At 39.1% G+C, this 26,919-nt stretch overlaps 1 protein-coding gene across 10 annotated transcripts in view; it reads right to left on the bottom strand.

The window, feature by feature from the left end:
• TOR1AIP1 (torsin 1A interacting protein 1) overlaps positions 1-24,852 on the bottom strand; it is a 52,008-nt gene extending 27,156 nt beyond the window's left edge. For 6 of the 10 annotated variants that reach the window (XM_082659818.1, XM_082659820.1, XM_082659822.1 and 3 more), the window contains exons 1-4: positions 24,128-24,852; positions 22,346-22,420; positions 16,479-16,538; positions 15,528-15,572 (exon numbers count right to left, since the gene is read on the bottom strand). In XM_082659818.1, coding sequence (XP_082515944.1) covers positions 15,528-15,572; positions 16,479-16,538; positions 22,346-22,420; positions 24,128-24,605 — 658 coding nt within the window. In that variant the 5' untranslated portion in view covers positions 24,606-24,852. The remainder of the gene's footprint in view (positions 1-15,527; positions 15,573-16,478; positions 16,539-22,345; positions 22,421-24,127) is intronic. The other 4 variants (XM_082659821.1, XM_082659825.1, XM_082659819.1 and 1 more) reach the window with 1 other exon arrangement.
• Between the last annotated feature and the right edge of the window lie 2,067 nt (positions 24,853-26,919).

Raw genomic sequence — 26,919 nt, 5'->3', positions numbered from 1 at the left:
GTATTCCCTTCTTTTCAGTTTCATGGAACAGTTTGAGAAGGATAGGTATTAAATCTTCATCGAATGTTTGGTAGAATTCGCCTGTGAAGCCATGTGGCCCTGGACTTTTGTTTTTTGGGAGTTGTCTGATTACTGTTTCAATCTCTGTACAAGTGATCAGTCTATTCAGATTTTCTATTTCTTCCTGATTCAGTCTTGGAAGGTTGTATGATTCTAAGATATTGTCCGTTTCTTCTAGGCTGTGCAATTTGTTGGTGTATAGCTGTTAAAAATACTCTTATAATCCTTTGTATTTCTGTGATATCTTTTTTTTCCCTCTTTTGTTTCTAATTTTATTTATCAGAGCCTTGTTGCTTTTCTCCTTAGTGAATCAGGCTAACAGTTTGTCAATTTTGTTTATCTTTCCAAAGAACTAGCTCTTAGTTTCATTGATCTTTTCTACTGTCTTTTTAGTTTCTTATTTATTTCTGCTCTTATCTTTACTTTTTCCTTAATAATACTAACTTTGGGGTTCGTTTGTTCTACTTTTTCTACTTTCTTAGGTGTAAGGTAAGATTGTTTAAGATTTTTCCTTTTTCTTGAGGTAGACCTTATTGATACAAACTTCCCTCCTTGTAAAGCAACCATACTCCAGTAAAAATTAATTAACAAAAAGAAGACATGGATGTACTCTGTAATGACCCATATGGGAAAAGAAACTGAAAAAAAAAAAGTGGATATGTGTATAACAGATTCAATTTGCTGTAAACCTGAATCTAACACAACACTGTAAATGAACTATACTCCAATAAAAATAATTTTAAAAAAAGAAAAAAAAATGACAGGACGAGGGGAAGATGGCAGAAGAGTAAGATGCGGAGATCACCTTCCTCCCCACAGATACACCAGAAATACATCTACACGTGGAACAACTCCTACAGAACACCTACTGAACGCTGGCAGAAGACCTCAGACCTCCCAAAAGGCAAGAAACTCCCCACGTACCTGGGTAGGGCAAAAGAAAAAAAGAAAAAACAGAGACAAAAGAATAGGGACGGGACCTGCACCAGTGGGAGGGAGCTGTGAAGGAGGAAAAGTTTCCACACACTAGGAAGCCCCTTCGTGGGCGGAGACTGCGGGAGGCGGAGGGGGAAGCTTCGGAGCTGCGCAGGAGAGCACAGCAACAGGGGTGCGGAGGGCAAAGCGGAGAGATTCCCACACAGAGGATCGGTGCCGACCGGCACTCACCAGGCCGAGAGGCTTGTCTGCTCACCCGCCGGGGCGGGCGGGGCTGGGAGCTGAGGCTCCGGCTTCAGGGAGAGGTCGGGTTGGCGGCGTGAACACAGCCTGCAGAGGGTTAGTGCACCACGGCTAGCCGGGAGGGAGTCCAGGGAAAAGTCCGGACCTACCGAAGACGCAAGAGACTTTTTCTTCCCTCTTTGTTTCCTGGTGCACGAGGAGAGGGGATTAAGAGCGCTGCTTAAAGGAGCTCCAGAGACGGGCGCGAGCCGCGACTAAAAGCACGAACCCCAGAGACGGGCATGAGACGCTACGGCTGCTGCTGCCGCCACCAAGAAGTCTGTGTGCGAGCACAGGTCACTATCAACACCCCGCTTCCGGGGAGCCTGTGCAGCCTGCCAGTGCCAGGGTCCCGGGATCCAGGGAGAACTCCCAGGGAGAATGCACGGCGTGTCTCTGGCTGGTGCAACGTCACGCTGGCCTCTGCCGCCGCAGGCTCGTGCCGCACTCCGTAACCCTCCCTCCCACCGGCCTGACTAAGCCAGAGTCCCCGAAGCAGCTGCTCCTTTAACCCTGTCCTGTCTGAGCGAAGAACAGACGCCCTCCCGCAACCTACAGGCAGAGGCGGGGCCAAATCCAAAGCTGAGCCCCGGGAGCTGTGAGAACAAAGAAGAGAAAGGGAAATCTCTCCCAGCAGCCTAAGAAGCATCGGATTAAAGCTGAACAAGACAATAAATGAAATTAAAAATACTCTAGAAGGGATCAATAGCAGAATAACTGAGGCAGAAGTACGGATAAGTGACCTGGAAGATAAAATAGTGGAAATAACTACTGCAGAGCAGAATAAGGAAAAAAGAATGAAAATAACTGAGGACAGTCTCAGAGACCTCTGGGACAACATTAAACGCACCAACATTCGAATTATAGGGGTTCCAGAAGAAAAAGAGAAAAAGAAAGGGACTGAGAAAATATTTGAAGAGATTATAGTTGAAAACTTCCCTAATATGGGAAAGGAAATAGTTAATCAAGTCCAGGAAGCACAGAGAGTCCCATACAGGATAAATCCAAGGAGAAATACGCCAAGACACATATTAATCAAACTGTCAAAAATTAAATACAAAGAAAACATATTAAAAGCAGCAAGGGGAAAACAACAAATAACACACAAGGGAATCCCCATAAGGTTAACAGCTGATCTTTCAGCAGAAACTCTGCAAGCCAGAAGGGACTGGCAGGACATATTTACAGTGATGAAGGAGAAAAACCTGCAACCAAGATTACTCTACCCAGCAAGGATCTCACTCAGATTTGATGGAGAAATTAAAACCTTTACAGACAAGCAAAAGCTGAGAGAGTTCAGCACCACCAAACCAGCTTTACAACAAATCCTAAAGGAACTTCTCTAGACAAGAAACGCAAGAGAAGGAAAAGACCTACAATAACGAACCAAAAACAATTAAGAAAATGGGAATAGGAACATACATATCAATAATTACCTTAAATGTAAATGGACTAAATGCTCCCACCAAAAGACACAGATTGGCTGAATGGATACAAAAACAAGACCTGTATATATGCTGTCTACAAGAGACCCACTTCAGACCTAGAGACACATACAGACTGAAAGTAAGGGGATGGAAAAAGATATTCCATGCAAATGGAAACCAAAAGAAAGCTGGAGTAGCAATTCTCATATCAGACAAAATAGACTTTAAAATAAAGACTATTAGAAGAGACAAAAAGGACACTACATAATGATCAAGGGATCAATCCAAGAAGAAGATGTAACAATTGTAAATATTTATGCACCTAACATAGAAGCACCTCAATACATAAGGCAAATACTAACAGCCATAAAAGGGGAAATCGACAGTAACACATTCATAGTAGGGGACTTTAACACCCCACTTTCACCAATGGACAGATCATCCAAAATGAAAATAAATAAGGAAACACAAGCTTTAAATGATACATTAAACAAGATGGACTTAATTGATATTTATAGGACATTCCATCCAAAAACAACAGAATACACATTTTTCTCAAGTGCTCATGGAACATTCTCCAGGATAGATCATATCTTGGGTCACAAATCAAGCCTTGGTAAATTTAAGAAAATTGATATTGTATCAAGTATCTTTTCCGACCACAACGCAATGAGACTAGATATCAATTACAGGAAAAGATCTGTAAAAAATACAAACACATGGAGGCTAAACAATACACTACTTAATAACGAAGTGATGACTGAAGAAATCAAAGAGGAAATCAAAAAATACCTAGAAACAAATGACAATGGAGACACGACGACCAAAAACCTATGGGATGCAGCAAAAGCAGTTCTAAGAGGGAAGTTTATAGCAATACGATCCTACGTCAAGAAACAAGAAACATCTCAAATAACCTAAACTTACACCTAAAGCAATTACAGAGAGAACAAAAAACCCCAAAGTTAGCAGAAGGAAAGAACGCATAAAGATCAGATCAGAAATAAATGAAAAAGAAATGAAGAAAACAATAGCAAAGATCAATAAAACTAAAAGCTCGTTCTTTGAGAAGATAAACAAAATTGATAAACCATTAGCCAGACTTATCAAGAAAAAAAGGGAGAACACTCAAATCTTTTCATTTCATTAGAAATGAAAAAGGAGAAGTAACAACTGACACTCCAGAAATACAAAAGATCATGAGAGATTACTACAAGCAACTCTATGCCAATAAAATGGACAACCTGGAAGAAATGGACAAATTCTTAGAAATGCACAACGTGCCAAGGCTGAATCAGGAAGAAATAGAAATATGAACAGACCAATCACAAGCACTGAAATTGAAACTGATTAACAATCTTCCAACAAACAAAAGCCCAGGACCAGATGGCTTCACAGGCGAATTCTACCAAACATGTAGAGAAGAGCTAACATCTATCCTTCTCAAACTCTTCCAAAATATAGCAGATGGAGGAACACTCCCAAACTCATTCTACGAGGCCACCATCACCTTGATACCAAAAGCAGACAAGGATGTCACAAAGAAAGAAAACTACAGGCCAATATCACTGATGAACATAGATGCAAAAATCCTCAACAAAATACTAGCAAACAGAATCCAACAGCACATTAAAAGGATCATACACTATGATCAAGTGGGGTTTATTCCAGGAAAGCAAGGATTCTTCAATATATGCAAATCGATCAACGTGATACACCATATTAACAAATTAAAGGAGAAAAACCATATGATCATCTCAATAGATGCAGAGAAAGCATTCGACAAAATTCAAAACCCATTTATGATAAAAATCCTCCACAAAGTAGGCATAGAGGGAACTTTCCTCAACATAATAAAGGCCATATATGACAAACCCACAGCCAACATCGTCCTCAATGGTGAAAAACTGAAAGCATTTCCACTAAGATCAGGAACAAGACAAGGTTGCCCATTCTCACCACTCTTATTCAACATAGTTTTGGAAGTTTTAGCCACAGCAATCAGAGAAGAAAAGGAAATAAAAGGAATCCAAATTGGAAAAGAGGAGTAAAGCTGTCACTGTTTGCAGATGACATGATACTATACACAGAGAATCCTAAAGATGCTACTAGAAAACTACTAGAGCTAATCAATGAATTTGGTAAAGTAGCAGGATACAAAATTAATGCACAGAAATCTCTGGCATTCCTATACACTAATGGTGAAAAATCTGAAAGTGAAATCAAGAAAACACTCCCATTTATCATTGCAACAAAAAGAATAAAATATCTAGGAATAAACCTACCTAAGGAGACAAAAGACCTGTATGCAGAAAATTATAAGACACTGATGAAAGAAATTAAAGATGATACAAATAGATGGAGAGATATACCATGTTCTTGGATTGGAAGAATCAACATTGTGAAAATGACCCTACTAACCAAAGCAATCTACAGATTCAATGCAATCCCTATCAAACTACCACTGGCACTTTTCACAGAACTAGAAGAAAAAATTTCACAATTTGTATGGAAACACAAAGGACCCCGAATAGCCAAAGCAATCTTGAGAACGAAAAACGGAGCTGGAGGAATCAGGCTCCCTGACTTCAGACTATACTACAGAGCTACAGTAATCAAGACAGTATGGTACTGGCACAAAAACGGAAAGATAGATCAATGGAACAGGATAGAAAGCCCAGAGATAAACCCCCACACATATGGTCACCTTATCTTTGATAAAGGAGGCAGGAATGTACAGTGGAACAAGGACAGCCTCTTCAATAAGTGGTGCTGGGAAAACTGGACAGGTACATGTAAAAGTATGAGATTACATCACTCCCTAACACCATACACAAAAATAAGCTCAAAATGGATTAAAGACCTAAATGTAAGGCCAGGAACTATCAAACTCTTAGAGGAAAACATAGGCAGGACACTCTATGACATAAATCACAGCAAGGTCCTTTTTGACCCACCTCCTAGAGAAATGGAAATAAAAACAAAAATAAACAAATGGGACCTAATGAAACTTCAAAGCTTTTGCACAGCAAAGGAAATCATAAACAAGACCAAAAGACAACCCTCAGAATGGGAGAAAATATTTGCAAATGAAGCAACTGACAAAGGATTAATCTCTAAAATTTATAAGCAGCTCACGTAGCTCAATAACAAAAAAACAAACAACCCAATCCCAAAATGGGCAGAAGACCTAAATAGACATTTCTGCAAAGAAGATATACAGACTGCCAACAAACACATGAAAGAACGCTCAACATCATTAATCATTAGAGAAATGCAAATCAAAACTACGAGATATCATCTCACACCAGTCAGAATGGCCATCATCAAAAAATCTAGAAACAATAAATGCTAGAGAGGGTGTGGAGAAAAGCGAACACTCTTGCACTGCTGGTGGGAATGTGAATTGGTACAGCCACTATGGAGAACTGGATGGAGGTTCCTTAAAAAACTACAAATAGAACTACCATATGACCCAGCAATCCCACTACTGGGCATATACCCTGAGAAAACCATAATTCAAAAAGAGTCATGTACCAAAATGTTCATTGCAGCTCTGTTTACAATAGCCTGGAGATGGAAACAACCTAAGTGCCCATCATCGGATGAATGGATAAAGAAGATGTGGCACATATATACAATAGAATATTACTCAGCCATAAAAAGAAACGAATTTGAGCTATTTGTAATGACGTGGATGGACCAAGAGTCTGTCATACAGAGTGAAGTCAGAAAGAGAAAGACAAATACCATATGCTAACACATATATATGGAATTTAAGAAAAAAAATGACATGAAGAACCTAGGGGTAAGACAGGAATAAAGACACAGATCTACTAGAGAATGGACTTGATGATATGGGGAGGGGGAAGGGTAAGCTGTGAGAAAGAAAGAGAGTGGCATGGACATATATACACTACCAAACATAAAATAGATAGCTAGTGGGAAGCGGCCGCATAGCACAGGGAGATCAGCTCGGTGCTTTGTGACCACCTAGAGGGGTGGGATATGAAGAGGGGGGGGAGGGAGATGCAGGAGGGAACAGATGTGGGAGCATATGTATGTGTGTGGCTGATTCACTTTGTTGTGAAGCAGAGAGGGACAAGCCATTGTGAAGCAATTGTACTCCAATAAAGATGTAAAGAAAAAAACAAAAAAAAATCTTCCCTCTTTTATTCCATCCCATAGATTTTGGTATATTGTATTTTCATTTACATTTGTTTTCAAGTAATTTTTTATTTGTCCTTCAATTTCATTGATCCAATAGTTGTTCAGTTTCCATATATTTGTAATTTTTCTAGTTTTCTTCTTGTAAGTTGATATCTAGTTTCATTCCATTGTGGTAAGAGAAGATGGCATATGACTTCAATCTTCTTAAATTTACAGAAACTTGTTTTGTGTCCCAACATATCGTCTATCCTTGAGAACGTTCCACGTTCACTTGAGAAGAATGTATATTCTGCTGTGTTTGGATGGAACGTTCTTTAAAAATCTATCAACTCCATCTGGTCTAATGTTTCATTTAAGGCCAGTGTTTCCTTGTTGACTTTCTGTCTGAATGATCTGTGTGTTATGTTATCACTGTTACGTCTTCTTGATAAATTGTCTCCTTTATTATTACATACTGTTCATTTTTGTCTGTTGTTACCTTTTTTGCCTTGGAGTCTACTTTTTCTGATATGAGTATGGCTATACCAGCTTTCTTTTGGCTGCTAGTTGCTTGATGTAACATCTTCCATCCTTTTACTTTTAGCCTATGTTTGTCTTTAGAGCTATGTCTTCTAGAGGAAACATATAGTTGTTTTTCAATCCATCCAGCCACTCTGTGTCTTTTGATTGGTGAGTGCAATCCATTTATATTTAGGGTGATTATTGATAGATAAGGACATAGTACTGCCATCATATCTTTTTTTTTCTAGTTGATCTATACCTTGTTTCTCCTAGTGCTTCTGTCTGGCATTTTTTTTTTTTCTTTTTAGATATGGACCATTTTTTTCAAGTCTTTACTGAATTTGTTACAATATTGCTTCTGTTTCATGTTTTGGTTTTTTGGCCATGAGGCACGTGGATCTTAGCTGCCCAATCAGGGATTGGACCCGCACCCCCTGCATTGGAAGGTGAAGTCTTAACCACTGGACCACCAGGGAAGTCCCTTGTCTGCCATTTTGGTTTGGTGGTTTTCTAAGATATTTTTCTCAGGCTCTTCTCGTTATGTTGTGTGTCTCTGCTCTGTGTTAATGTTTGTGTTTACCCTGAGGTTTGTATAAAACACCTAGTTAAAATAGTCCTTTTTCTACTGATATCTTCATTTACCTATACAAGTTCTGTCCTTTTCCCCTTTTATGTTTTTGTTGTCTTAAGTTATTCCTTTTTATATTGTGAGTTTGTTATCAAGGTGAGATAGTTATATTATTCTGCTTTTTTTCTCCCATTAACCTTTATGTGATGATAGAGGGTTTAAAAAATCTGACAGACCGTTGCAATTTTCTAGTTCTATTTATCACCTTGCTCAGAGTTTTGTATATTTTGGCCACTTTGTTTCTGGCTGAAGAGCTCCTTTCAATAGAGCTTGCAAGGCAGGTTTAGTGTTGATGAACTCCTTCAGCTTTTGTCTGGGAAAGTCTTTTTCTCCTTTATACGTGAATGTTAACTTTGCTGGATAGAGTATTCTTGTGTGACAGTTCTTATCTTTCAGTATTTTGAGAATGTCATTCTACTCCTGGCCTGTAGGGTTTCTGCTGAGAAATCCACTGATAGCCTAATGGGGGGTTCCTTTGTATGTAGGTCACCATTATTTTTTCCCTGGCTGCCTTTAGAATACTGTTATTGAATTTTGACAATTTTAATATTATGTCTTGGAGGAGGTCTTTTTGCATAGAGGTAATTAGGTGTCCTCTTAGCTTCATGGGTTTGTATATGCAGCTCCTTCCCTAGGTTTGGGAAATTCTCAGCTATTATTATTATTACTATTTTTTTTCGGTACGCGAGCCTCTCACTGCTGTGGCCTCTCCTGTTGCAGAGCACAGGCTCCGGACACACAGGCTCAGCGGCCATGGCTCACGGGCCCCGCCGCTCCGTGGCATGTGGGATTTTCCCAGACCGGGACACTAACCCATGTCCCCTGCATCGGCAGGCAGACTCTCAACCACTGCACAACCAGGGAAGCCCAGCTATTATTTCTTTAAATAATCTCTCTGCTCCCTTCTCCTTCTGGGATACCCATTATCCTAACGTTGCCCTTCCTAAAAGAGTTGGACTTCTCTCATAGGATTTCCTCGTTTTTAAAACATCTTATTTCTCTTTCCTCTTCTACTTGTGTCATTTCTAGATTTCTATTTAGAGGTCACTTCCCACCATTGGGGGAAGGGGAGAGGACGGAGCGGGCAGAGGGAGCTGGAGTCATGCAGGCAACTCTACCTTGTCTGTTGTAAGGTTTGCAGGCTCTGCCACTGTGAATAGGAGGTGGAGGGGGCTGTGGATGTGGGCACCTCAGCAGCTGTTGTGATGGGGTCCTAGGCCCCACTGCTGCTACCCACCAGTTACTTGTGGCCATGGGTGCTGGTGCAGTCAGTTGGCTCAAGTCATGCATGTAGCCTTTCTTGCAGTTACTGCGTGCTCTGAAGCTGTGGGCTCTGCTGTCCCATTAAGGGACTCAAATTGCAGGCCCCATCTCTACTGTTCCCTCAGTGCCACTTCCACTAAGTGTTAAAATTCACCCAGCTTTAGATGTACAGCTGTGTGGAATTCTCCAGCATCCTGTTGTTTTGGGCAGAGGCACATTTGTTAAGTTGTGGATGTTTCACTGGTTGTACAGTGAAGGGGAGAGGCAAAGGTAGATGCTTCACTCTGCTGTATTTCTGACATTGGTCTATAGTTTTTTTCCTCAGGATGTTTTCGTCTGGTTTAGGTATTAGCATAATGCTGGCCTCACAGAATGAGTTAGGAAGTAATTCCTCTGCTTCTATACTCCAAGAGATTGTAGAGAATTGGTATAATTTCTTCCTTAAATGTTTGATAGAATTCACTAGGAAACTCATCTGGGCCTGGTGCTTTCTGTTTTGGAAGGTTATTATTTATTGATTCAATTAACTTAAGAGATATAGATCTATTTGGATCACCTATTTCTTCTTGAGTGAGTTTTAGCAGATTATGTCTTTTGAGGAGTCAGTTCATTTCATCTAAGTTATCAAATCTGTGGCATAGAGTTGTTCATAATATTCCTGTGTTATTCTTTTAATTTCCATGGGATCTGTAGTGTCCCCTCTTCTATTCCTGACATCAGTAATTTGTGTCCCACTTTTTTTCCTCCCTTTTTTTTTTTTTCTTCTTTTCTTTTCTTTTTTTCTTAGTTAGCTCGGGTAGAGGCTTCATCTCTGAAGGATAGTTTTGCAAGGTACAGTACTCCAGGTTGGTGGGTTTTTTTCTTTGAACACTTTAACTCTTTCACTCCAATCTCTTCTTGCTTGCATGATTTCTGAGGAGATGTTAGATGTAATTCTGACCTTTATTCCTTTACAGGTCATGTGCTGTCTTCCTCTGACTTCTTTTGGGATTTTTTTCTTTATTTTTGACATTCTGTGGTTTAAAAAGGATATGCCTAAGCGTATTTTTATTTTTTGGCATTAATCCTGCTTGGTGTTTGTCAGCTTCCTGGGTCTGAATTTAGTGTTTGACATTAATTTGGGAAATTCTCAGTCATTATTATTTCAAGCATTTCTTCTGTTCCTTTCTTCTCCTTCTATTATTCACATTATGCATGCATTATTACACCTTTTGTAGCTGTCGCACAGTCTAGGATATTCTGTATTCCTCAGTCATTGTTCTCTTTGATTTTTGGTTTCAAGGATTCTATTTTTTTTAATTGAGATATAACTGATACTTAACATTGTGTTATGGGTAAGGTGTACAATGTTTTGATTTGATACATTTATATAGTGCAATATGATTATCATCATAGCACTTACTAACACATCATGTCACATAATTATAATTTCTTTGAGGAGTCTGTTGATATATCCTGTAGAGATTCTTTCCTTAGCCGTGTCCAGGCCAATAAGCCCACCAAAAGCATTCTTCATTTGTTACAGTGCTTTTTTATCTGTAGCATTTCTTTTTGATTCTTTCTTAGGATTTCTATCTCTCGGCTGACACTGTTTTTCTGTTCTTGCATGCTGTCTACTTTACTCATTAGAGCCCTTAGCATATTAGTCATAGTTGTTTTAAATTCCTGGTCTGATAATTCTAACATCCCTGCCACGTCTGGTTGATGTTGCTGTATCTTTTCAAATTGTGTTTTTTGCATTTTGGCATGTTTCGTAATTTTTTTCTTGATAGCTGGACATGCTGTACTGGGTAAAAAGAACTGCTGTAAATAGATCTTTAGTAAGGTTGTGGTCAGGTGTTGGGGAAGGGGAAGTATTCTATAGCTCTAGGTCTCTGCTTTTGGTTAAGCTTATGCCTCTGGACCGTGAACTTCAAAACAGTTCCTCACCTTTTTTCCCTTCCCTTTTAGGTGTGACAGGATGTTCAGAGTGGGCTGGCATTGCATATTTCCCTTCCTTCAGGTCAGTCGGGCTTTAATAATAATAGAGTAGGTTAGGTTCCAGTTAACTAGATTTCCTTGAGGGCTTGCCTTGTTAAGAAGAACACAATGCCCTTGCATGTTTCAAAATGTTTCCTTTCTCCCTTTACCTTGCATAAGTATGAGGGCATTTTTTGCTGATATTCATTATGGGAGCCTGGCTGAGCTTCTGGAGGTAAATTTCACAATACAGTAGGGGCCCACTTTTGACTGGGTCCTCCTGGAATTTTTAACTCTTCAGACTTGTCCACACTGAGCCTCCAACAAGTCACCAACTGCAGCTCAGATTTTCCTACCCAGCACTACCTCCTGCAGAGGCTTCTGCTTGTGAATCTTGGCTCCAGTAAGCCATGACTTCCTATGTTTGTCTGTTTCTCCAATCTTGGGGTCAGTGGTTTTACCTGTGTCATCTCCTCTGTTATGGATCTAAGAGTTGTTGATTTTTCAGTTGTCAGTTTTTGACTTGTTATTAGGCTGAAGTGGTGACTTCCAAGCTCCTTACACGTGGAACCAAAAAGTCTTCCTCAATAATTTTATTTATTTATTTATTTATGGCTGCATGGGGTTTTCGTTGCTGCGTGCAGGCTTTCTCTAGTTGCAGCGAGTGGGGGCTACTCTTCATTGCAGTGCGCAGGCTTCTCATCGTGGTGGCTTCTCTTGCGGAGCGTGGGCTGTAGGTGCGCGAGCTTCAGTAGTTGTAGCAAACGGGCTCAGTAGTTACAGCACATGGGCTTAGTTGCTCGGCAGCATGTGGGATCTTCCCGGACCAGGGCTTGAACCCATGTCCCCTGCACTGGCAAGCAGAGTTTTAACAACTGCACCACCACCAGGGAAGTCCCTTCCTCAATAATTTTTTGAATAAATGAATGAATGATGGGAAAAGGCTGAGATGTGAACTCCTCCTAAAATGAGAGGTTCCAACACCATCTAAGTGTAAGTCATGTAATACAGCAGCTGGGCTAAAGTTACAATTATATTAGGGCATTATGTTTTATATAGTTTAAAATTTATTTGGTGTAGCAAACTTTCTTTAAGGCTGAACTGATTTTTGAGTCTGCGTTAATGGAAAGAAAAGTATGTTGAAGATTTATATTCATTCACCCAACTATCAGAAAAGATAAATTATACAGTAATCCTTCCCTTTTTCATCCTGATACAATTTATTTCCATAATACTTTTGAAGTTCCAGGTCAATTTATCTAGAGCCAATTAACTAATAATCAGTCCATATACCAGGTTGCCTAAAATTCAATCTCCTTTTTTTCTGTTTATGTTAGTGTTCTAATTAGCATGGGGGAGGATTTAAGAATTATTTTTTAACCAGCTTATAAAACAGAGTTCCCCATTTACTTTTAATACTTCTAATATGTTATTATCATATTTGAAGTATTTAATTTATTTTTGAACACTTTAAAGACTTTTAATCTGTGTCTAAAAATCCTTTCTTTAGAATTCCATGTTCCTAACAGTAAATATTTATCAGCGCTATACAAGACATAAACAATAACTTTTCAAGCTAGGCTATCTTGATAACATCACTAAGAACAAAAAATGGTATTATTTTGTGCCTTACAATTCAGTAATATTTTATGAATTAGACAGCTTAAATAATAATAACTCTTGTACATTTGACAAGTAATCATCACTGTAATAGGCTGTCGTCTTGACTGTATATACATTTTTAAACATGTTTCTCACTCTAGAAAATGAAACTCTAGAAACCCAAGTCTACCAATTTAGAATGTCATTCTGAAAAATATTTAACATAAAATATCTCAAAGAGCCACAGTTAATGTGAGTGTTGCCTCTAATGTAAAGGAGTTTCTCATATTGCCTGAACTCTAAAGGTAAAAGAGTGACATTCTATTACAAAACAATTACAAGTATTGGCGATATTGGTAATTCTCCTTCCCCATTTTGCCTGCTATTCATCCTTCAAAATTCAATTCAAATGCCATCTCCATAAAACCTTCCTGACCTCTTCCAGAGTAGGGAGCTTCTCTAGGCTACCATATATATATATATATGTACCACTATTTTAATACTTAAAACAATTTTCATTTTTTTAACCCAAGCTGCAGAGAATGTACAGATAAATATTCAAATACAATCTCAAATACAATCTCATGGTGAATCAGCAGTATCTATGACTACATAGCTTTTAATTTCATTTCCCTCTTTTGTCATTCAGTTTCGTTTATTTTAAACTTCTTGGCTGCTACATGTGGAAGGTTAGAGCATTTAAAAAAATTTTTTTTAAAAAAGGTATTACTCTTCCCTACACTCATGCAGAAACTTTAAGAAATTAAAATCCCATTTGGAGCAATAATACCCTTAATCAAAAAAAGTTATTAAATTATAAAAGCTGTGGCTTTTAGACAAATGGCAATAATTAAATGTGCTATTAAGGAGGTGTCACTTTTCTAACAACTTCAACCAATTAGGAAAAGGTACTTTCAGAAGTCCCAGGTCTTTATGTCTGCTGTAAACGTAGACCACTTACAACCACTTTCTCTGGTGGGTGGAGCATCCACTAACTGTATCACTTTCTGTTCACTTTCTTTTCCCTGGTCATCGTTTTTAAGAAAAACACAAAGTCCCAGGTATATTTCTACTATAGACTTTCCTATTCCTAGAGACTTATGGAATGTGTTCGTGTGAGTAGTGAAGGGTACTCAAGGAAATATAAACTTCACTTGTGTTGTGTGGGACAAAGACATGAAGATTCAGAAGTGACACTATCATGCCTTCTCAAAGAGAAGACTAGATAGAATACAGGAGAGTCACTGTGTCTCCTGTCTTTTGTGTTGTCAGGAAAACCTAGTGTGGAATGTTGCAATAAATCTATGTCCAGACAAGTATGGAACTCTCTGAATTTACTTAGAACAAACAAATGCTAATTTGGGTGATATGCTGTGTTTATTTCTGCCACTGATAAAATCAGGGGTTGGCAAACTTTCTCCATCAAGGGCCAAATAGCAAATATTTTAGGTTTCTCTAGCCACATATGGTCTCTGTCATACATACACACACACACACACGTGTGTGTGAGTATAAAACGTAAAAATCTTTTCTTAGCTCACAGGCTGTACAAAAACAAGATTGCAGGTCAGATTTTACTCAGAGGCTGTAGTTTGTGGACCCCTGCTATAGATACCTTCAAGAAAGGTACCTTTTAAGACTATTCAGTGCCAATCATGTTTTGGAGAACAGAGTGGGGCTGCAAGAAAAAGAGAATAAAGAATAGTTTGGAAGTATCACTAGTGCTCAAGCTCCATGAATAGCCATTTTATATACTCCAAGATGTATTAGCATTACTATTAAAAAAAAAAAAAAAAAAGAGGGTGTCATTCCCTATACTGATCTCACAGAAATTCCCTTTAAGCTGGAAAGCACTTTTTTAAAGTTAGTTTTTATTATAAAGTACTTGTAGAAATGATTTCTAAATCTAGCATACAAAGAACATAAAAGTGCTAGATTATTTCAGCTCCAAGTTCTCTTCTAATTAAGATTCTGTGACTTAAAAAATTTTTTTTCTAAGTTTTTAAATAGAGCATTTGAGAAACTGGTGGGTGAAAGTACACATGATAAGTTGCGTACTACAAGGATCATTTTCAGTACCCAGACACTATAAGTGCTGAAGTCTCTAAAAAAAATTAGCCTGAGCTTAAGTGAAAGAAATTTAAAACAAGCTGCAACTATTTATAAAGAAAAATGAAGCTTCCCTCCTTTTGACTCATCTCCAAATTTAGAAAAGAATTGTAACCTAAGTCCAACCACAATCAATGTAAATTCACTTAAAGCCGCAGATCTTGGTAGCTCATGTCTTACACCAAGGCAAACACTGAAAAGAATATAAACCACTTCAACAAACATGGCAAAGAACACTGAACTTACCTTGAAAAAGCTCAAATTCACTTTCTAAATCAAGGAAAAACCTTAATTGGTAAATTGATATCCTTTTCTCCCAATAGTGTGAACTTGACTGCTAGTAAAAACTAAAATATATGTTTATATTTTCTTACATGAATTTAAACAATAATATAACAAAAGACATAATTTTAGAGAGAATAAAAACCCAGGTGATTAAGAAAGTTTATGGTCATAAGGACACTGCCCCTCAAGCTGAGATAATGAACAAAGTAATATTCTCAAGCCAGTGACCAAATGAATGTACTCCTGTATTCTACTGATAATTAGACACCTCAAAGAGAACCTACAAGAATTAGAGATAAACAAACCTAATTCACTCATTTTAGTATTTCCATTTGTTTTATATGACGAATCTGCAAGAGAGATAGCAAGAAAATGATTAGAGCTGAAAAGGAAATGCATCATATGGTTCTTTACCACAGGTTCATCATCAAAACCTTAACAGATTTTTATCATTTATAACACTTAAAAGGACAGCCATCTATCAAAAAAAAAAAAAAACAACCGAATTCTTTTTTAAAGGGAATGATTGAGGAGTAGAAACCTCATGTGAAGATAAATATGCTTCCTTTTTAGTTCCCATGATAAAGCACCCTTATGGGTCTGTAAACTCTAAAAATTAAGTAGAAGTAGACCTCTTGGAATGACATTACTAGTTTTCTTTCACAGTCATGAAATCAATTTAAGGGCAATACTCTTTTAAGGTTTTAGTCAAAAAGAAACGTAATTAAGGCAGGGAAAATTTATAGCCCTGAGCCACAAAGCCTCAGTCTTGAATTTTTTATTAGCATTATACTGGGAAGAATAAAAAGTCCCTGACCCTAATTTAAAACCATTTTGCTAACAAAAAGAATCATAGCAACATATAAGAAACAACCTCTTAAAAAGAATGAGGAAGTCCTTTATACACTTGTATAGAAAGATGTCGCAATATATTTTAAGTAAAAATAAATAAACAATAAGACAGTACAGAAAGGAGTATTTATTGGGCTAAAATTTGGGTTAAAAAAAGAGAGGAAAATATCATTTATACATGAATTTCCCTATATCTCCATAAAATACCTCTGGAAAAATACCTAAGAAACTGACAACATTAGTTGCCTCTGATGAGGAAACTGGGTGGGCAAAGGTCAGAAGGGGCAGGGAGACTTTTCATTGTATATTTATAGAAACTTTTGAATTTTGAACCATATGAATACATGTAGTACCCTATTTAAAAATATAAGAAAGTTGAACCAACAGACAAAACAGTCTCTTACCAAATCTTGAGCTTCTTAGAGGGGGTCTACACAGGCCGATTACAGGATCTTTACTCACCACTAATACAGGAAGAGAAAACATTAAAAAAATATATAAAATGTCAAACATATTAGATTTATTATACAATCATCTATTTAGTCAGCCAAGTTTTTTCTGAGCTCTCCATTTTGCTAAGTATGGGAATACAATAGTGAACTAGAGAAAAGTTTCCTGCTATAAAAAATTTATGGACTTGATGGAAAATTTTGCAGTTTTTCTCACCAGACCATATTTGTATAACAAGAAAGGAATATCAAATAACACTCTTCTAAATTTCTCAATTAAGAGCCAAAATCTGTACCATAGCACCAACTCAATTATCTACCCCATTTGTGGCATACCCTAATTGTGGATTATTTATGTCATATTTTAATTTGAGGGTTAACTTCCTGAGACCTAATACACTCCCTCCAATTATTTAACCTTGTGTGTGTTCAGGAAACGCAAACTCCAATTTTTAAAACAATGTTAATGTCAGCCAGGTTTCAGACTGTCTATGGTTCAATGGCATAGGGTTAATGAGGAAGCCAATCCCATTAAATAAAATATTAATGTTAGCCTAGAAATCCAAGGTGTGTTTCCTCAAACAGCCTCACACAACATAAAATAAAATGCAATCTACACCTAAATTTGGGTTATATTATGCTTTGTTTCATTTGTTTCTATAAAAAAGCAGTATGTTTGGCTCTGTATGAGAAGTGCAAAAACCACATTCCGAACCAGCTATCCCTGACCCCTGCCATTACACTGGCTGCCTATGTTTGTTTTCACAAAACTGACTTAATCCAATTTCCCTTTACAGTATCAAGAAGAGAAATCTTGAAGGGACACCCATTCATTTGTTCTAAAAATACTTACTGAGCATGATTTTGTACATCTTCAAGACAGAGATGTAGAGAAACAATTAAATTGACTTTGTGTAGCTCAAAAACACAGAACTAAGATCAAGAGAAAGTTACAGCAAAGTAGCTTTTAGTTCAATAGTAAAACGAAAAACAACCAAATTAAGTGTTGTCTCCAAAACAGAATGGAGAGTGAGGGAGTGATTTCCACATCACTGCAGATGATCAACAATGCACAGATACATGTTAACAGAGGGACACCTACACTGATAGAAACTCTGAGTGGATGACTTCCCTAAATCTTCCAGTTCTAAGATTATTATCAGTTGTTAGAATTTCACATATCAGGTATTTAGAACTTACATAAGCAGCTTTAAAAAGAAGTCTTGTACATGTCTGTTACTCTTATTATTACAACTACCTTCCTCTTTTTCTCCTCTGTATTCCCATCCTTTTCAGGTTTAATTAAAACCTAAAACTTAACTTACTCTATAGACATCAATTACTATTTCAGTCCCCATCTTTTCATTTGAGCTTTTCTTGTATGCTCTACCATATATATAGCCCTATGTAAGATACTTGAAGGAGACAGAGTAGCCCAGAGAGGTATTAGAGAATAAAATAACAAGTACCCTTCTTTAGTAGCAATCTCCTTCCTTTGTCTGCTGCTTTTGCTCACCACTGCACCCCCAGGCTCTAGAAAGGGGACTGGTATAAAGTAGGTGCTCAATAATATCTGGAGAATGGATGAATGCTGTAACTACAGGAGCCAAAGAATCAAATGTTGATGACAAAATAGAAGGTATTAAAAATATTTAACTATAATTATTTAGCCAGAAACCATAACTGTTAAAAATATTTAACTTTAGGAAAAGTAAATGAAATTTTCCTACTGTATTTTTAGATTATGAAATTAGTTTCATGAAAGGAATGAACCTGGCCATAGAAGAAGTTATATAGATATTGTGGACTGAACTGACTGAACAACCTAATGGCTATTTCAATGTGAAAATAATGCAATTCTGAAACTTCAAACATTAAGCAGAGTTTAAACCATATCCCTATTCTAAACTAATACAATCAACATTTTTTCACAACTTCAAAAACAGGATGACAAATGATGTAGTTGTCTTTATTAGGTTGTTTTAGAAAGTGGCCCCTTGCTTTAGGTCATTAGTTTCAAGGACATTTTTGGATAAAGTTCTCTCAGACCACACCACTGGCCCTATATACAATTATGGCACAACTCTGAATACCAAAGTTAAACTGAAAGTCTATGATTCTAAAGAAGGAAGGGACTATCTGTTTTCTTTTTTAATTGATGTATAGTCAATTTACAATGTTGTATTAAGTTTCTGGTGTATAGCAAAGTGATTCAGTTATATATATATATATTCTTTTTCATATACTTTTCCATTACGGTTTCTTATAGGATACTGAATATAGTTCCCTGTGCTATACAGTAGGACTTTGTTGTTTATCTATTTTATATATAATAGTTTGTATCTGCCAATCCCAAACTCCTAATTTATCCTTCCTCCACCCCGCTTACCCCTTTGGTAACCATAAATTTGTTTTCTAAGTCTGTGAATCTGTTTCTTTTTTGTAAATAAGTTCATTTGTATCATATTTTAGATTCCACATATAAGTGATATAATATTTGTCTTTCTCTGTCTGACTTCACTTAGTATGATAATCTCTAGGTCCTTCCATGTTGCTGCAAATGGCATTATTTCATTCTTTTTAATGGCTGAGTAGTATTCCATTGTGTGTTGTGTGTGTACACATATACATATACACATACCACTTCTTTATCCATTCAGCTGTTGATGGACATTTAGGTTGCTTCCATGTCTTAGCTACTGTAAACAGTGCTGCTATAAACATACGGGTGCATGTATCTTTTCGAATTAGAGTTTTCTCTGGATATGTGCCCAGGAGTGGGATTGCAGGATCATACGGCAACTCCATTTTTAGTTTTTTTAAGGAACCTCCAAACTGTTTTCCATAGTGACTGCACCAATTTACATTCCCTCAAACAAGGAAGGGCCTACCTTAAACTTGCACTTAAAGCAGTTTTCCATCAAAGTTGACTCCTGTTTAAATAATTCCTTTGCTAGAAAGACTTTATAACCATTCATTTAATGACTTCCCTAAACTCTTTCTCCTTTTATTAAGAGGAATGATACAGGAGCATGCCAAGTGCTAGATGCAGTATAATTTTTAAAAGCACCTTTTAGAGTAAGAGAACCCCGAGTATCTCAAGTCTCCCAAAGATGCACATATCCTTATTTCTAGTTATATTGTAGCACAGTATGATATTGATATATTCCAGGTAATCTATGCATGAGTTCCATCGATCTATCATCTATACTGGGAAATGTTTTGTCTTTTCCGTTACCAACTATAGCATAAGCTTCTTGAGAAAAAAGAAATGCTTAAGCAAAATTTTATGAACTTCATATCTCCTGTAAAGTGCTGTGAGGAAAAAAACCCCACCTTATATCTGTATGTTTTACTGGGTACAAACTGACTTGGCAAGTACTATATCATTTTTGCAGTGGCCTTGTGAGTTAGGCTGGGTAAGTCATACAGATAAAGGCCTGAGGTTCAAGGTGAGTAGCTAATTCAACCAAGGTCCAGTGCTCTTTCCACAACATTATGCAGCCATGTACCTCAACAGCAGTCCTTAAATACAGGCCTAATGTGAACTCCAAAAGACTGTACGAGACATTGTATTTTATAATCGTTTTATAATGGTCTATAGGCTGGTGCTCAACAGTCTTCATTACATCAATTTACTTAACTCCATAATTTTTATAAATTTACTGTAGATTTTAAAAATGAGAGATTTTTGTTCCTCCCGGTATAAGGGACATGAATTAAATCTCCAGTAAATAAAATTTCAAGAATATGGTTTTTCCACATGGCCTAGAAGGACTTCCCTGGTGGCAGAGTGGTTAAGAATCTGCCTGGGGCTTCCCTGGTGGCGCAGTGGTTGAGAGTCTGCCTGCCGATGCAGGGGATACGGGTTCGTGCCCCGGTCTGGGAGGATCCCATGTGCTGCGGAGCGGCTGGGCCCGTGAGCCATGGCCGCTGAGCCTGCGTGTCCGAAGCCTGTGCTCCGCAACGGGAGAGGCCACAACAGTGAGAGGCCCGCGTACCGCAAAAAAAAAAGAAAAGAATCTGCCTGCCAATGCAGGGGACACGGGTTCGAGCCCTGGTCCTGGAAGATCTCACATGCCACAGAGCAACTAAGCCCATGTGCCACAACTACTGAGCCTGTGCTCCAGAGCCCGCAAGCCACAACTACTGAGCCTGAGTGCCACAACTACTGAAGTCTGTGTGCCTAGAGCCCGTGCTTCGCAACAAGAGAAGCCACCACAATAAGAAGCCCATACACTGCAACGAAGGGTAGCCCCTGCTCACCACAACTAGAGAAAGCCCACGCACAGCAATTAAGATCCAACGCAGCCAAAAATAAATCTTAAAAAAACAATGGCCTGGAAAATCTGTTTATAGCACCTATCACTCAAAGCATTTTCCTAAGGCAGTTTATAATCTTAATACAGTACCATAGGCTATTCAAGGAATTAAGCATAAAGGGTGTGTTATTTGGAACTGAACTTGAACCAGATATTTATTCATTCTAAACTGAGAACAGAACAGTTTAAATTATAAGGAATAATCTTATTAGAAGCAATGGGTAAGGAAAGAAGTCAGGATTTGCGTTTAAAAATAAAAAGCCAGAGATGATCAGTTTCAATAGCTACAATCATTTATTGCTGTGGACTTTCCTAATATCAAAAAAAGCAAACTGAAAATAAATGGAACTAAAAACCAAAGGATGTTACGCGTTAATGACAACTTAATCCTTTCCCTTGCTTTTCAAAATAGTTTAAACAGGTTTTAAAACGTTAAGTAGACTATCAAATGTACCCTATTGTCATGTTACATTGATACTAAGATGCAAATATTTTTACACTTTAACATCTCTGAAAGTGGGATGTATCATAAAATCTAAGGCATATTACAGTTTAATTGGCAGCATTTCTTCCTCTTAGGTGGTACATAAAACAATGACAGTATATCTTACAACTGATGAGATCTTAGATTTGATGAAATATATTATCAAACTGAGATCGACCATATTGTGTCATGATTTTACAATGCAGACCATTTAATCCATTTTATTTTATTTATTTATTTTTGGCTGCATTGGGTCTTCATTGCTGCATGCGGGCTTTCTCTAGTTGTGCCGAGCTGGGCTACTCGCTGTTGCGGTGCGCGGGCTTCTCACTGCGGTGGCTTCTCTTGTTGTGGAGCACCAGCTCTAGGTGCGCGGGCTTCAGTAGCTGTGGCTCGCGGTCTCTAGAGCGCAGGCTCAGTAGTTGTGGCGCACGGGCTTAGTTGTTCCACGGCATGTGGGATCTTCCCGGACCAGGGCTCGAACCTGTGTCCCTGCGTTGGCAGGAGAATTCTTAACCACTGCGCCACCAGGGAAGGCCTTAATCCGTTTCAAATGGAAAGTAGTGTGACATATTCATTCATTCAACACTTAACAAGCTTTACTGAGTAGTAATTATTACACGGGACAGTGACAGTGAGGTACTTGGGGCAAATGAAAGGGCTTTGGAGAAGACAAACCTGGGTCTGAATTTGGCTCAGTTACAAGCAAGTAATCTTAGAGAAAAGTTAGCTACTCTGAGCTCCAGTTTTCTCACCAAAAAATGGGTACATCTATCCTGCATAGTTATGTGAATGAATTAACATACACCAAGTATATGGTATTTAGTAGGTACTCAGGTATGTGCCCTGTCTTTTCTTGACACATCCTACTATTGCTTAATTCAATAAACAACCTATACAGAAGATTCACTGAAACCCTGAATGAGGTATGATCTGCGACCCTTGATAGACCAGGCTATCATCTATACATAAAAAAAGCAGCCACGTAAGGAAAACAATAAACTCACTCTTCTTACCTGGAGTCTGTGTCCTCCTGATAGTATTCTTTGAGACGGTTGGGCTTAAAACAGTTTGTGAAGGTGGTTCATCCTCTAAAGAAAAGATATGACAATTTTAAAATTCAGAATATGTGAACTGAGTAGAGATTATGTATATTAACAGCAATATATAAACAAAAATGCAAGTAATTCATCCCTTCAGAAATGTGTTATTAGGTTTACCAAAACTTAGGAATTTAACTAGCCAGAACTACTCTTTAAGACAATATAAAAATAAACTATTCACCAATGATGCTTTACAACAAAATTACATTACTTTAGAAAATTTAAAAGATGGGCTAAAGCAGAAGAATGAAAAACGTGTAGATCCTTATAGATTTACTAAAATAGAAGTATATCCTTTATGTGTTAAAAAAAAATTAGCTTATACAACTGCACCAGCCTGTGTGGAAGAGTCAATACAATTTAACATATATATTTTTTGCCTTCTAAAGCAGTCTTCCAGATATTGGAGATACAGAATGAACATAAGCACGGAAGTATAACGTGGTCCTTCAAATACATAAATATATATGTAGGGTCTTTGTCTTCAGAAGTTGACAATCTTAAAAGAGAGATAAAACTAACATATATATGGGTTAAACTGTCTTGAATTGCTACTCCCAATACTAATTTACATTATCTTTAACATAGTTTCCAAAATCAACACATCTTCCAATGTGGCAGCACTTCACGTGTTAGCTCGTAAATGTGCAGCCTATTACTCTGCTCTAAACTGAAAATCCACCTCCTCTTCATCATATCCATCAAAGGTCTATCACTAACTATGTAATTCCATTATGATTCAAATCCCCCGATTTTACCTCATAGGTGCCCTACGGGGAGCCAACATGAAACTTCATCTGTGACTCAGTGTTAGATAGGGGAGAGGGGGCAGGGTGGGAGAGGATGGATTAAGGGAGCTGATTCATCTGTGACTTTCCTAAAACTATACAATCACCTTGTCAGTATCCTTGCGGCCCATTCAGACGACAACTAATTAAAAGTCTTGCTTTGTCTGGCTACTACTTAACCATTGACGGTCCCCAACATGCGAATTTTTGCCAGAGACCACCACACTCTAGAAAGAGCGATCAGCTCAAGTTTATCAGGCACTGGGAAGCTTCAAGTTCAGGATAACTGCCTTACCCTATTTCGGTGTAAGTATTTGGGTGGGCCCTCAAATCAATTCATCAACTACACTTGTCCTCAAAACGGCCACTCACAAAATTCCCCTCCCTCTCTCCCCACCTGGGTAGTGATGGAAAAAGACTGGAAGGTTAGATGAGAACCAAAATTCTCAGCTAGGGACTTCTGGCATCTGAGAGTTAAAGGAGGAAATGGAAGTGGCTTTGGTAGAAACATCCGCAGGACAAAGAGAACCGATATGAAACCCAGCCCGGAGTGATTCAGTGGCCCGCCTGCCGCCTAACTCGCCGTCCCAACGTGCAAGCCTGCAGAAAAGAGGCAATCCTGACACCCCTAAATTGATGCCCAAGGATGCGCGCGGCTCCACGGCTCTGCTCAAGTAGCTCCGCACGACTGCCTTCCCTTCCAGTGCCCCCGCCCCTGCCGCTTTCCCGCCAGCAGTCGGGGCGGACCGGGCGTCGGGTCGCACGCCCATCCGGGCGGAGGAGCCCCGAGGGGGTGAGGTCCAGAAAGGCACACGCCCGGCCGAGGCGCACACGCCCTCTGCGCGCGCACGCTCGCGGCACTCCCTTCCTGGCTCGAGGCTGAGACTGTTACCTCTGTCGGCCTCACCTTCGGATGAATGGGAGTCCCGTAATCCTCTCCTGGTCGTAACCGGAGACGGCTGCAGCGGAGGCGGCTGTGAGTGCTGCTGCTGCTGGAGGCGAGTAGCCCTTCGCGTCTTCATCTCGGCTTCCTGAAGTCGCGGCTGCCTCCGCTGCCGAGACCGAAGGTAATAGGAGCGTTCTCTCACTTCCTCTTTCGCCGAATCGGGCCGGAACTCTTCTAGCGGAATTTGTCTTCCCACCGGGGCCTTTTCTTTGGTCGCCCGGGGCTCGAAGTCGCCGTACACTTCGGGCGGCTCTTCTGAGAACCTCACTTCCCGCCGGCCGTGGCGCGACGGCGTAGGAGATCTATACGCAGGCGCGTCACTGCCGCCGCCATTTTGAGGGGCGAGCCGGGGCCTCGCCTCCCGTAGCGGAGCCCTGGGCGTGACGTACAGCCCCCATCCTTCCCTCTCCGGCTCCGCCCGCCACCCCTCGCCTGCCATAGTTGTTGACGTAGCTTGAGTCGATCGAGAAGGTGTTTTGGAGGGCCTGTAAAGTCTCCCGCCGTTGGTGGCGATGGTTTTTCGGGTGTTCGGCAGTGGTGTCGACGGTCAGGGAGGCAGTTGAGAGTCGCTGGGGCTGCCGCCTGCGTCGTCGCTGCTGTGCTGCAAACCCGCCTCTGGGCCCATCGTGTGTTCTGAGGGCTGTGAGAGAGGCAGTGCCTGTGCTGGGTCAGCTGCCGCGGGTCACTCCCGCCTCCTGGCTGAAGGCACCAAAGAGGAGGAGAAGAGGGAGGAGGACGTCGCTGTCCTTGGCCTTCAGGGAGGGAAGGAGGGGACGACGGAGAAGAGACCACTGGTTGGGCAGAGTGCCGGTACTCAGCCCGCTGCTCCTGGCAACTGTTGCCGGCACGCAGGAGACGTCCGGCCCGTCCCCCAGTACCGAGAACCTGGGAAAGGCGGAGTGGAGGGGAAGTTTCGGTCCTCACCCCCAGGCTGTTGCGCAGTTTTCCCGCAGCCTCTGATCGACTGCTGCCTCCGCCGTACCTTTCCGAGTGTTTCTTAGCAGGGGTTGATAAGAAAGATACTTTTGCAGGTGTCATCTTGGAGAAAATTTAAGTTTCAAGGTCCTTGGGAAGGCATTTAACCACTTTTTAAGTTTTAAGTCCCTCGTTGAGTGTACGAAATCGGATCTACAGGCATAGTGGGGTGGATTAACATTTGCAAAATGTGCGCATAGCAAGCAGTCTTATTCCTGGTTTCGTATAAAAGCTCTAGTCCAGCAGCACTGTTCAGAAAGCTTGCTAGTGCTGTGTTATGGACAGTGAAAAATGAACAAATACTTTAATTAATGACGGCACTGTAATTTTCACTTGTGATCCATTATTTTTACTTTGATTCTGGGCATGACTTGATATACTGCATTTGATATAGGGTTTTCCTGCGTTTAGTTTACTGAATAAGAAAGCATGATAAAAGCCTATGTTCCACCTCTGTGTATCGTATTTGCAGATGTGGATAATCTGCAAATATCTAACCAAATTTAGACACACTGAAGGAATGTTAATTTAGTATAAAGTCTGAACAATTATTGAAAAAAGATTAATCTTGCCTTCAAATATACACACACTTCTTGGACGGCTTTCTATAATTGATTTTAGTGACTAGATTTAAAAAGTTGCAATTTGGATAGCAATTATAATGAACGAGCCTGAAAAATTTGAAGGTATTTGTTTATTCTTTCATGTATTTAAAATCACTTTAGAATGTTTTTGAGCAACTCATTTGTCCAAGCTGGGCACAGATTTCAATTTAATTAAATCTTAAGGTGTTCAATGTTTTCACTAATTGTCCAAAAATTTGGCCACAGACAAGAGGAATTACATGCTTTAGAGAATCACCTAGGTTTTTGCCTGTGAGGAGATTCATTTAGTTGAGCTTTTGTTTTTACTGTATACAATATAGACAAAGAAACTGAAGGAATAGCAACATGGGAGATGCTACTTTTTAAAAAAATCTTTTGTCTTAAGGGAAAATGAAAAGCATGTTCTCCCTCTTCAGCCTGAGTTAGATAGTATATTTGCAAGATTCGTGGGACTTAGTCTTTTCTGACAAAATGCTGAGAAGTGTTGATACTTGGTTAATACCTGGCTTTTATTTAACTAATGCTTTATGAGGTACCTACTATATTACTCATTATTAACATATAATAGTAAAAGTTCTGTAATGAAATTATTAAAGAATATAAAACTTTATAGTATTAATATACAAAGTTCATATTATGAACAGTAATGCATATATTAAGAGCCTCTTTAAAACAGTTACCAGGACAGGTGACTATATGGAAACTTGGTTACAGATTGTAAAACTTAGTTTGGGGGGACATATTAAAAAAGAGAGGACAGGAGGTTCTATATATTATTGAATATTCAGTACATGTGTTATTTTGTAATTAAAAATGCTTGTAAGAGTTTAGGAATGGTTTTCAAAGAAACAGATCATGAGACGCTTGAAGTAAAATCAGAGGAACGGCAACTTTAATTTAGCATTAACACATATATTTGCTTAGGATTTTCCCTCTTTAGGTAATAAGGATACATAATCCTAGCCCTGCCATACGTGCCTCCCACGCCTTAGCAACTTTACAAATACCAACTTTCATCACTAACTGAGAGGTAAAGGTAAACCCTTGTCAAACCAGATATTCTGCTGTAGCTGTTTTCCAAACTACAAGGGTGGCCCAAAAGAGGTGAGACAGAGACAGACTCATAGCTAATATTATAAGGGAATTGCTGGGCTGCCAATACCAAGAGAGGAA

The sequence above is a fragment of the Grampus griseus genome (assembly GCF_964374135.1).
Source record: "Grampus griseus genome assembly, chromosome: 1".
Taxonomy (NCBI): domain Eukaryota; kingdom Metazoa; phylum Chordata; class Mammalia; order Artiodactyla; family Delphinidae; genus Grampus; species Grampus griseus.
This window is presented reverse-complemented; position numbering and strand designations above follow the sequence as displayed.